Below are 13110 nucleotides of genomic sequence, written 5' to 3' on the forward strand. Positions count from 1 at the left end.
TGTTGTAAATGCACGGCATCAGCCACCATATGTTTATGTCATTGACCCTCAAATGGTTAAGGGACGTTGGAGGCTTGAACTCATAATTTTATTTGTGCACCCCTCCACTTGCTGTCACTCTGTGGCACCTTGCCTGTCACATTAATATCCACAGCCTCTCTCTTTAACCCCCTCCCCTTTGTGTAGGGCCGCAAGCAGGGCATTGTCGAGCACCTTCCTTTCCTGTATTCCCTCTCGTAGCTGGCACTTCTTTTGTTGTTGATGGATGCTCCCCCATCTCAACAGTGGCCCTGCCCAATGGGTGCCACATACACTAGGACTCTCTTTGGACGAGTTTTTGGTTGTGCACGTGCAGTGAGTGACAAGTGTGGGAATACTTTGAGAGCCCCTTTCTTCATTGTGTCACTTTCAGCTGCGCAGGCGACGCCTGGCACGGCTAGCTGTGCGTGTGCCGAGCATGGAAAACGCCATGGAGACTGAAGAAGAGGACTGCCCCAGCAAGAGGTGCGCACACAATCCGACGAGGGCTTTGTACGAAGCTACTACTCACAAAGCACGACACTGCCCATTCATTCTAGTTAATGCACATCCACTGTACTGAACAGTGCCCACTCTTGCTTGGCTGCAGCATAAAAAAATACGAGCACCATTGGTTTTTATGTAGAGATGACTTGTCAAAATTGGAGTGAAGGTGGTTAAGGGCCAAACACGAAAGAAGGCACACTGGAGTGCCCACAGTGCCTTCTTCTTTTGTCAGCCACTCAAAAACCAGCTCACCCTTGTCAGCAAGTTTTGGTTTGCCTGTCAGCAGTTCTAGTGCAGCCACTGTTCAAGCCCCAAGACGGGCATTGGATCTTTATTGAAGCTTAAAAGAACTGTTTGATCAATTATGAACATATTTTTTTATTGAACTTTGAAAAACATGCAGTACTTCTTATAGAAAAAAAGAAATGAATGGTTAAACCAAGCTTGTTGAGTGACAGCAGCAACTACCATAGAGAGCATGCCGTGGTGGCCAGCAGTGGCACACTGTCCACATTTCTTATTACAGAAGTGGAGGTATCGAGGCGCCCACTGGCTTGTGGCTTTAGCTGACCAACGGAGAGGGAGCGCATGGGAGAGGAGAACAAATAGACACTATGCATGCTCGTTGCTTGTCCGAGGAAGAAGGGAATTGATGTTGACTGAGCTTCAAGGTCAAAAGCACGCGCAAGATCTTTTTCTGTGTTTGTAGTGGGAATCGCTCTAATGTGATATCCTTCCTTCTTATATATTCATGCGCAACATTTTTCCTGAAGCATTTAGAGTAGACGAGATTCAGCATTTTTTGTGCACTTATGTACAAGAAACCCTCCGTAGACTTGGAAGCTGTTGAATTTAAACTCCTTGTGTTTACACAAATTATGGCATGCGAACATTAAACCTTCTAGATATCACAGCTCCAGAATATCGGTACCATTATAAAAGAAAAACTCGAGTAAGGTATCTTATTACAGCTGAGAAAGGAGATAAATTCTCACCTTATTATTTTCTGTGATAGCAAACGTCTGATTACAGCATTCTATTGTTTCGTTTTATAGAATGTGCGTGAAAGTGAAAATTATGTATTAGTTTTGCATTCATCACACCTTGCACAATATATATGTGAAAAAAATATCATTTCTTTTGTCAAATTGTGTAATAAAGGTCCAGAATGTTTCTTCTTTTTTCTTGACTTATTGTATGATTATATGGAAACATTCTGACTTTTTTTCTTTTCAGTGTATAGTCTCGCTCTGTTGTCCAGCCAGTGCATATAAAAAGTGTCAGAGCGAATGAAAAGTGCATATGAAAAAGTGTGTAATGATTGTCTGTGAAAAGAAAAATTCTCGACTTATTGTTTAATATCTTAAGACCTATATATTTCCTGCTACTTACTACATGGCATGTAATTACTCGGTGAGCTGTCATTTCACTATTTGCGGGAATATTGTTTCTCCATTGTTCTGTATTGCGTGTCGTTGCTGCCTTGCTGCGACTGCCTTTTTTGGGTGGATTGATTGCCTTTAGTTGTGCAACCTGAGACATTTTCTTAAGTCTCGAAGGACAGATGACTAAAAAACAATTCCAGTGTTTCGTGTGCTGTACTATCGGCATCAAATGAAACTCGAACAGTGGCGAGCCTTCGCAATGGTACAGCGTGCGCTGTCCTGTCATCACCATTGACAGGCCTGCGCAACTGGTTTGGCCGCACTGTGCATATGCGCACCTGTTCATGGTGATAACTGGAGGGTGCGCACTATACCATTGCAAAGGCTTGCCGCTGTTCGGGTTTCATTTGACGCCTATAGTACCTACAGAAACATTATGTCGACCAGTTTTTTACTGCCCAGTAATCGCTGCTATAGGTGTCTGTGCTTTGAAAAAGTTTTAAATATTGCCACGCCCACTTCTTGTCTTGTTTTGATGTATTCGGGTTTGACCGGCAGGGACGGTCAAACCCGAGGAGCTACTGTTTTTGGGTCACGTGATCAGCAAGGATGGTGTTCGCCCAGACCCGCGGAAAACAGCTACCATCGCTGCCTTCCCGCCCCCCACCGACACGAAAGCCGTATGCTGTTTTCTCGGCTTGTGCGCCTACTACAGGCGCTTCATCAAGGAATTTTCACGAATCGCCGAACTGCTAACTCACCTCACGAAGACCGACGTGCCATTCAAGTGGGAAACGGCACAAATCGAAGCATTTGAAGAACTGAAACGACGCCTTCAGATGCCTCCGATACTAGCACATTTCGACGAATACGCCGATACGGAAATCCACACCGACGCAAGCAGCGTAGGACTCGGCGCCGTCCTCGTGCAAAAGACTGACGGGCAGGAAAGGGTCATCAGTTGTGCTAGCCGGTCGCTATCAAAGGCAGAAATGAACTATTCCACAACAGAAAAGGAGTGCCTAGCGATCATCTGGGCTGCATTCAAGTTTCGCCCCTACCTCTACGGCAGGCCCTTCAAAATTGTGAGCGACCACCACGCATTGTGTTGGCTAGCTAACTTGAAGGACCCTTCAGGTCGCCTCGCACGGTGGAGCCTACGACTTCAAGAATTCGACATTACCGTCGTTTACAAGTCCGGAAGAAAACACTCCGACGCTGACTGCCTGTCTCACGCCCCTGTCGACTCACCGCCGCAGGACGACAAGGAGGACGACTCCTTCTTGGGAATCATAAGTGCCGACGACTTCGCCGAACGACAGCGAACGGATCCAGAGCTCAGGGGCCTTGTGGAATACCTCGAGGGCAGGACCACCGTTGTTCCGAAGGTATTCACGCGGGGACTGACGTCGTTTTTCTTGCGCAGCGGTGTTCTCCTAAGGAAGAATTTCTCACCGCTTCGAGCCGATTGCCTTCTCGTGGTACCCTCGACATTGCGGCCAGAGGTCCTCCAGGCTCTGCACGACGACCCGATGGCTGGACATCTGGGTGTTTCTCGCACGCTAGCAAGAATACAGGAGAAGTACTACTGGCCGCGCCTTTCCGCCGACGTCACTCGTTACGTGGAGACCTGCCGGGACTGTCAGCGACGCAAGACACCGCCCACTAGGCCAGCCGGACTTATGCAGCCTATCGAGCCACCTCAACGGCCGTTCCAGCAAATCGGGATGGACTAACTGGGGCCGTTCCCGACGTCCAATACCGGAAACAAATGAATCGTCGTAGCTACCGACTACCTCACCCGCTACGCCGAGACGCCGAGACAAGGGCCCTGCCCAGAGGCAGTGCCGCCGAGGTAGCAAAGTTCTTCGTTGAGAACATCGTCCTGCGTCATGGTGCCCCAGAAGTCCTCATCACCGACAGAGGTACGGCGTTTACTGCTGATCTAACTCAGGCAATACTGAGATACAGCCAAACAAGCCACCGCCGGACCACAGCCTACCACCCACAGACAAATGGCCTCACCGAGCTGCTAAACAAGACCATCGCCGACATGTTGGCCATGTATGTCGATGTCGAACCCAAGACGTGGGATGCCATCCCTCCGTATGTGACCTTCGCATACAACACGGCCGTCCAAGAAACGACGCAGATGACGCCGTACAAGTTGGTCTACGGAAGGAGCCCGGCGACGACGCTCGACGCCATGCTACCCAACGTCACCGACGAAGAAAACCTCGATGCCGCCGCTTACTTACAACGTGCCGAAGAAGCTCGACAGCTCGCCCGCCTGCGCATCAAGACCCAGCAGCACACCGACAGCCATCGCTACAATCTCCGACGACGCTTCGCGGAATACCAGCCCAGCGATTGTGTTTGGGTCTGGACGCCGATATGCCGGCGTGGGCTTAGCGAAAAACTCCTTCGGCGATACTTCAGGCCATACAAGGTTCTTCGACGCCTCGGCGCTCTTGACTACGAGGTGATCCTGGACGGCATTACGAACTCCCAGCGTCGCCGCGCACGACCTGAAGTCGTCCATGTCGTGCGCCTTAAGCCGTTTTTTGCGCGTTAGCGAACCTGGGGACTCTATTTTTTTCCTTTGTTATTGTAATTTATTTGTGTATGCACTTGTTTTTTATTTCTCTTCTATGTTCTTTCACAAGCATCGGGATGATGCTTTTTCAGAGGGGGGCAATGCCACGCCCACTTCTTGTCTTGTTTTGATGTATTCGGGTTTGACCGGCAGGGACGGTTATCAACGCTCGACGCTGTCCGCGAAGCAGTGTTCGAGAAGCTTTGCGTCTGTAGTAGATCGTTTTGTTAAGATTGCGCCCCGCACGCGAACGTTCCAGCTTTGTCTAGAGATAACGCTGCCACCAGCGATATTGCTGGAAAGTTCGATAGCGCCGGTATGAAAGTCGACACGCTTGACCGCTTGTCAGTGGATCGATGGACGACGCCCTGTTCGCCGCTATCATTGTACAGCGTGTATTGCTGTAGTGCTAGTTCTCATTTTCCGGCCACAAGTTTGGTCAAATAAACAGTTTCATCCTGCAAACGCCGACTGCTGTCTTTGTCGACGTCACGACCACGTGACAATATCTTCATTGCTGTACTGAGAAACTATTGGGGACATTTGCAGGACTTCCTATTGTGTCGCAAAATCGGAGGTAATTAAAAAGCACTTTCTTCGAGGGAAGGTACCGCACGTGTTTGCATAGACGTGCAAGGTGTGTTTAAAAAAAACAACAACTGAACTTTTGGAATAGCACGCTAACTGCCAGAGGGAGCGCACTGCGGCTACTAATTGCCCGTAGTGGCAAGTTTAGACAAGAAACTGTCATTTGCTGCATTTCGCTCTGACCGTTAGTTTGTGAGCTACAGCCACTAAAGTGAGCTCATGGAAAAGCTGTTCTTTGGATTAGTGCCAAAGTGACAATGAAAGAGCTGGAAGAAGAGCTTAAATGTGTGTGAAATTTTGCTATAAGGGTCATTCCATGCCAAATCACCCAGCGTTTTCCCGACCATCACAAATATGGCTGAAAAAATTTCCACGCTTTTCTTGAAGTTCAAAACTCGTTCTGCTCGTTTATTTCCGTTGCCAAAAATTTTCCCGCCTGTTTGTGAGAGTCTGTAGTTTTGCGCCGACTGAGCTAAAAGGCATCAAACAACAATTTTTTTCAAAGGGCGTTTATAGGATGCACTCAATAAAATGGTATTTCCGGCAAGCTAATGAAGTGATGTAACTGTAAAAATAATGACTTATTTATGTATATCGATTCTTCGAGGGCTTTTCGCACGAGCAAAATTGAATAAAGTTGCAAAGTTTGATATTTTTTTCCAGGAACAAGGCAAACTCAAAGAGTAGAAATTAATTATATACTGGAAGCCTGTTCGACATACTACAAAAGAAAAATAATTTAGTCGCTGAAGGTGTAGCAAATCGTCTGAAAAAAAATTGTGAATTTCACTTTTTTTGAGAAAAGCTCTGTATTCATCGTCAAAAAACTTGCCTTGGTGGTCGGACTAAAAATATGCACGATACTTCTTTTGAAAGCTCTATGTATTAGGTGAACATAGACAAAGTTACAAAAGGGTATTATTTTTGTAACTTGAGAAATATTTTTTTGAAATTTTGTATCTCCACCAGCTTTTCGCCCACGTAACTCAAGCGGCATGAAGCACTCGCAAAGGCAATATTCAGCCCATGCCCACTGACCTGGGATGCAGACGTCAAATATGGTGCTGTCTATAAAGCAACCCCATTTCCTTTTCAATTACTTTATAGACAGCACCATATTTGACGTCTGCATCCCAGGTCAGTGGGCATGGGCTGAATATTGCCTTTGCGAGTGCTTCATGCCGCTTGAGTTACGTGGGTGAAAAGCTGGTGGAGATACAAAATTTCAAAAAAATATTTCTCCAGTTACAAAAATAATACCCTTTTGTAACTTTGTCTATGTTCACCTAATACATAGAGCTTTCAAATGAAGTATCGTGCATATTTTTAGTCCGACTACCAAGGCAAGTTTTTTGACGATGAATACAGAGCTTTTCTCAAAAAAAGTGAAATTCACAATTTTTTTTTCAGACGATTTGCTACACCTTCAGCGACTAAATTATTTTTCTTTTGTAGTATGTCGAACAGGCTTCCAGTATATAATTAATTTCTACTCTTTGAGTTTGCCTTGTTCCTGGAAAAAAATATCAAACTTTGCAACTTTATTCAATTTTGCTCGTGCGAAAAGCCCTCGAAGAATCGATATACATAAATAAGTCATTATTTTTACAGTTACATCACTTCATTAGCTTGCCGGAAATACCATTTTATTGAGTGCATCCTATAAACGCCCTTTGAAAAAAAATTGTTGTTTGATGCCTTTTAGCTCAGTCGGCGCAAAACTACAGACTCTCACAAACAGGCGGGAAAATTTTTAACGACAGAAATAAACGAGCAGAACGAGTTTTGAACTTCAAGAAAAGCGTGGAAATTTTTTCAGCCATATTTGTGATGGTCGGAAAAACGCTGGGCGATTTGGCATGGAATGACCCATAAGCTTAAGGAAACTTTCACAGAGACATTTCAAATGCTTAGCCAAGCATATGGGGAGGACTGTATGAGTCGCGTACAGTGCTGTGAGTGGTTTAAGTGTTTTGAACACAGCAGAATGTTGGTCGGTGGCAATACCAAACCTGGACGACCTTCCACATCAACAGATGATGACCACATCGAATGAGCTCGTACTGTGATTTGTGGAAATCATTGTTTAACTGTTCGTGAAGTTTCTGACGAAGTGGGTATCAGCGTGGGATCATGCCATGAAATCTTGAGTGACAAATTTAAGATGCGTCGTGTCAGGGCAAAATTCATGCCGCATTTGTTGACTGACGGACAGAAACAGACCTGTGTTGAAACGAGCCAGGAACTGCTTGCCGCTGCCAATGGAAACTTTCTTAAGAACATCATAACGGGCGATGAGACATGGCTATGATGTTGAAACGAAGGTGCAGTCATTGCAGTGGGTGGGCAAGGGTTCTCCTCATCCAAAAAAAAGCACGCATAAGTCGGTTAAAAATGAAGGTGATGTTGGTTGTGTCTTTTGACTGTGAAGGCACTGTCCATCAGGAATTTGCACCACATGGTCGGATGGTAAACAAGGAAGTCTACCAGGGAAATTCCAGCGCATTTGAGAGATTCTGTGCGCAGTAAGAGGCCTGAATTGTGGGAAAACCGGACTTGGATGTTGCATCATGACAGTGTGCCGGCTCGTGTGTCACTCCTTGTCCACTGCTACTTAGCAAACCACCACACTCCTGCTGTGCCCCATCCACCATATTTTCGGAACATAGCCCCATCAGACTTTTTCTATTTCCCAAAGTTAAAACCATGTTGAAAGGACGTCATTTCCAAACCATAGAGGAGATTCAGGACAATGTGAGAAGAGACCTGCGTGCCATCCTAGAAAGTGCGTTCTAGGAGGCTTTCTAAAAATGGAAGAAATGATGGGGACAGTGCATTGCCAGTAGAGGGGCTACTTTGAGGGGGCCAGTGCTTAAAATGTTGCACAGTAAGCAGTAAAGGTGTTATGGCAAAAGTTGGCTTTCTTTTTGAACACATCTCATATGTAGCATGCGAACACAGCACAGAACCTCTGGTTCTGGTCTCAACTGTTGGCTCGTGCATCTCTCCACAATATGTGTGCAGTGCCGATGTTGGCATCGACAGCATGGAGACAGACGAGCCACTACCAGAGCCAGTCGCCGCAGCACTGTCCAACAAGAGCAGCGAAGACCTGCATGAGTGGTTGCTACAGCTGCTGGGGGAATCACCACCGCTTTGCTCAAGTGAGCACTCACTCCACTTTCATTTCTAGAAACATTTTACACTACATCAGGCACTTAAATGTTGTTAAAATGGGATTTGATGTAATTTCTTTACATCTAGAGAGATCAATTTATTTAGCACCAGGTTCGGACGAAGCAAGAGTGTCCTGCCATTGGGTGGAACGAGTGATATTTGTCACAGTAATTCAAAAATACCAAACCATTGCTTAGAGTTGTCCAGCGTGCCAGCTTGAAGTTGCTGCACAAAGTACACGTTCAGGCAACGCCAGCTTTCTTCGTAGCCACATTGACACAGTGCGACACATCATTTCTCTTCCTTCTATCAGAGTTATTGAAAATGTGATGTTCTAGTGTGCCTGATTTGTCAATTTGCTCTAGTTGCTTGTTTGGGCCATAAGAGATTGGGAGCTTACTAGCACAACTACTGAACACAGTGCAACCTGGAACTCTGTGAGTGCAATCTGGATAGCCAGGCGTAACTGCAACTTGGAAGTGCCTTTGTAACGTGTTCCGTGTGCCTTTGATTCCATTACGGCTCAGTCCACATAGCACATATAGTGAAGGACTGGCAGCCTTTCAGACTCGTGTTGGCCTTCCTGTATGTATACTGCTTATGGTGTAGTGGAAGCAGTGTTCCATAAATTTAGTTCACAGCCTTTCATGAGGCTTTTTTCATTGTTTTCCTCTTATGTCAATTATTGATATCCATAATTTGAAACACCTCTCATTCAGTTAAAGCACAAACACTATGGTGATTATCTTGTCCTCAGTCTTTCTTGCTGGCCTAGTTATTGGCATTGAAATCTCTATGGAAATTGCATTTCACCACAGCATGATGATGGCTCATCCATCTTGCTTTTAATGGTCAGCCATTAGATGCAAGTTAAGGCAGGATTTCCAACTAAATGTCTCCCATTATGAATTGTTGTAAAACTTGATCACACTGTCTGAGGTGTTGACAATACAACAATGTCATCTTCACTCACCTCTCGCTTCATTCTGCCATTTAAGCTTTCTGTGAAGCACTTGATGCTGTTCTTAACATTCTTCCAGAAGGAAACAAGCCTGTCATGCTTGCGGGTGACATTAATTTACTTGACGCTTATTTCTTATTTCGTGCTTGGATGTCAGCTGTTTACAAGCTTACGACCTTGAATCTCTTCTTTCCCTTCTTACTTGCTATTCTTCAGAAGCTAGGGGTGTATGAATATTCGAACTTTCGAATATTTTTCTAATAGTGTTTGTTATTCGATTCGATTTGCACCAGATATTTACTATTCGAAGTATTCTAACTTCCAGATTCGATTTGCACCGGATGTTTACTATTCGAAGTATTCTAACTTCCAGAAAATAAATATAACGGTTTCAGTTTCTTAAAATCAAATCGCAGCTCTTCTAAATGATGCGTGTAAACCCAGTTCTCCTCTTGAATTTCGACCTATCAAAAGATTAACGGCTGTCGCCACACCCTGACACTATTTCACACAGGGTGGCTCAATCACTGCACACAGACTAGAAAGAGTGCAGATTAAAAAGCACAGCGCAGCATCGCTTATAATGTACTTAAATAAATGTAACGCGTACCCAGTTTTCGAGAGTTCTAAATAAAAATGGATGTGCCCATAATTACAAGATCTTTTAGACTGTGACATGCCGCTATATTGACGATCACAAGAAAAAAAACTTGGAGGAAGCTTGAGCTTCGCCTTCAAGAGTAGAACGGGATAGCCTAATCGGGCCCTGTGCGCATCATTGCCTTCTCAATTGCTAGCCTAACTTCGGTTCTCTGTGCATGCCTCAACCGTGCCATAAGGAAACGAACGACTGTGGGCGTAACATTGGCTGTTTCAAACTATTCTAGAATGCCTGCTGCAAGTACAGTTGTTAAGTGCCCACTACGCCATAATTCTTCCTTTTGCGAATCATCGAAGGGCCCACTACACGTCCATAAGGTAACACGTGAACCTATGCAGCTGCTCAGTTTGTTGATGCTTTTGCAGCTGATGACGATTAAATATGTCTGAGCGCTTTGTAAAGAATAGGCCTTTAAAACACCCACTCGTTGCGCAAGTCACATGTTTTGAGGCCTGGCGCGATTCTACGCTTCTGCCACACAATATTGCATGCGTTAAGGAGACTCCTTCCACTACGTGACATTCACGTGGTGTTTTTTTTTCTGAATAAATTTCAAGCAATAGTGTGGCTCTGTGGCGGAACACCTGCTTGCCACGCAGATGGCCTGGGTTCGATTCTCACTTGAACCGAAGTTTTGTAGCGTGAGCTACACTGGCAGAGGTTGAGCAGTTTCGTGTGGCTCCTGGAGAGCCGTGCTGTGCACGCGCGAGGAGCAGTGACGTCACACGGTGCACAGCTCGCGCGTCGGAGCTGTCCCCGCCGCGTGCGCCTTGCCGGTCTGCGCATTCCAGAGGAGTGACGTCATAGCCGTGGCAGACACGCTGGTGCCGGCTCGTGCCCAGCTGTGCGCCTGAGCCCCTTGATAGCGCCTCTCATTTTGTGCACATGCACAGAGGTATCAGTGGAGGTATACATATAGCGGGGCGTTTGCCAGTGTGGTATAGCCATGGAGAAGGAGAGCGAAATTGCTGCTCAGCAGTGCAGAAGAGTGGAGAAGCTTACCTCATCGGATACCGAAGTAGTTACCTAGCAATTAGCGGTTGAGCGTAGGAAGAACGAATAGAAGAAGGCTTAAACGTGCTGCGGAGACACTGGAGCAAAGGGACGAACGTCTAGCAAAGTGGCGTCGCCAGGAGGCTGAGCGACGTGCCCGACCATCTCAGCAACAGCAACAACAAGACGCCGTCGATAGACGTCAAGGCTCGCTGATTGACTGACTATACAGTGAAACTTATCGAAAGTGCCACCTTAGCTCACTCTACGTATATCCTGGCATAGCCGAGCTAAGCCACTGCTAAATTTTTTTATTATTTATTTTATTTGCTTCTTTCTCGATTTTTCAGTCACGGACAAGATGTTTTTTCGCTCACAACCAACGACGCCAACACCAGAATTTCTGCGAAACGAGCTCAAGAGACAAGCACAATGCAGCTTCGTAGAAAGCGAAATTTACTCTGCTGGCAGTTTGCTGGCTTTAAGGTCACTTCTGGATACACCTTGATTGCGTGCCGTTTCAAGGGCACGCGATCAAGCTCTGCCTGCACGGAGTTGCTTGACAACGCCAGCAAGCTTGTCATCGAGATCCAGATACAGTAGACTCTCGTTAAACGGAACCTGAAGGGAGCTGGAAAATCTGTTTCATTTAACAGGAGTTCCATTTACGGAGAGATGAACAGGGGTGCTGAATACAAGTACAAAACCAATTGTATCAGAGGACGTTGTTCCATTTAAGCAGCAGGTCCGTTTAAGAGATTTCCATTTACTGAGAGTCTACTATATTTTCTCACTTTCAGCCCATAGATACTTTTCCTCATTGACATGCAGCTGCACCTTTGTCTGCACTGGTTTCAGGCACACAAAATTGACGCGATTTAGCTGTCCTCAGCCTCCAGAGAAGGAGGAGAGGTTGACGAAATAGCATCTTTTCTTTTCATGTGCAAAGTGTTGTCGACCCCACTTTGGTTGTACCAAATCACGTGAATAAACACAATTCGGCATCTGCATTGCCTAGGGAACACCACTCAGCAGCAACCCTCCAGTGCTTCACCATCCTAGCCAAAAGAAGTGCTTTCATGTTCCCATCTCATAAGAATATGCTTAGGGATCCTCTTTAACTTTTTTTCTGTAATTTCACTTTGAAGTATTAGAAAATTATTCCAGAAATATTTTCCAATATTCGATTTGATTTGCATTCAAACTTCAATACACGAATTCGCTTTCCACCCCAAATTTTGCTATTCGCACAGCTCTGTCAGAAACCCTTTATTGAAAGTGCTTCTTCACGACCTTCTATGTTTGAGTGAAGTTAAAGTGGGAACTGAGATTACTTAATTGCATTGGTATCCTGCCCACACAACCAACTTTAAGTGCACAACCAACTTTAAACACGCAAAGAGGAAGACGGTCTTGTGGCCCGTTGTACTGCTACACAGCTATGTATGTAATGAAATTTTAATGAAAGGATTTAAAGGGACTGACATTCAATTTTTATAGTACCTTTTTTCATTAGCGGAACAGGAAGCTTATTGGTCTGAGTGTCTTATCATGGAGGGGTAACGTGGAAAACGGTGTGAAACATTTTTTATCAGCAGTTTTTGACCTGTAGTGCCAATTGAAGTCATACACACGGCTGATGCAACACAGCACAAAACATAGTGGTATGTAAATTTGACAGCGGTTTGGTTTGTGCATACGTTCATGCGCCGTGTCTCAACATGATCTCACTATTGCCACGAAGGCAGTGTGCCGCTTCTCGGTGTCGACTCCTTTTACTTCATAATGCCTAGTAATATACGGACTGTAATTTTAAGCATGAATGGCAGTGCATCTAAATAACAACAGACTACGTACAGTAATCCAAACAACTCATTGCGCAGGTGACACGATGTGTAGTAGTAGTAAGACTTTATTTCGGGTGGGTTTCAAGAGGTGGAGGCTCCCCGAATGGGGGCCATGGCTGGGTGGGCTCCTCCTTACAGGAGTCCATTGGCAGTAGCCGCCACCCGGGCGCGCGTGACCAGGGCCTTCTGGCTGGTTAGGTCCGAGCAGTCGAGCAGGGCCGCCTCCCAGTCCTCTCGGGTGGGATGGGGTAGGGGGGGGGAGGTCTGGTGTTAATTGACACGCCCACACCATATGGAAGATGTCCGAGGACCCTTCCCCACAGTATGGGCACTTCCCTGAACACGCAGGGTCGAAATGTTTTTGGACTGCCGGGCAC

At 45.8% G+C, this 13110-nt stretch overlaps 1 protein-coding gene across 2 annotated transcripts in view; it reads left to right on the forward strand.

Moving 5' to 3' along the window:
* LOC119390936 (ubiquitin conjugation factor E4 B) overlaps positions 1-13110 on the forward strand; it is a 144331-nt gene that overhangs the window by 10781 nt on the left and 120440 nt on the right. For both annotated transcript variants that reach the window (XM_037658652.2, XM_037658653.2), the window contains exons 2-3: positions 413-504; positions 8119-8258. In XM_037658652.2, coding sequence (XP_037514580.1) covers positions 413-504; positions 8119-8258 — 232 coding nt within the window. The remainder of the gene's footprint in view (positions 1-412; positions 505-8118; positions 8259-13110) is intronic.

The sequence above is a fragment of the Rhipicephalus sanguineus genome, chromosome 4, assembly GCF_013339695.2.
Source record: "Rhipicephalus sanguineus isolate Rsan-2018 chromosome 4, BIME_Rsan_1.4, whole genome shotgun sequence".
NCBI classification, from domain to species: Eukaryota; Metazoa; Arthropoda; class Arachnida; order Ixodida; family Ixodidae; genus Rhipicephalus; species Rhipicephalus sanguineus.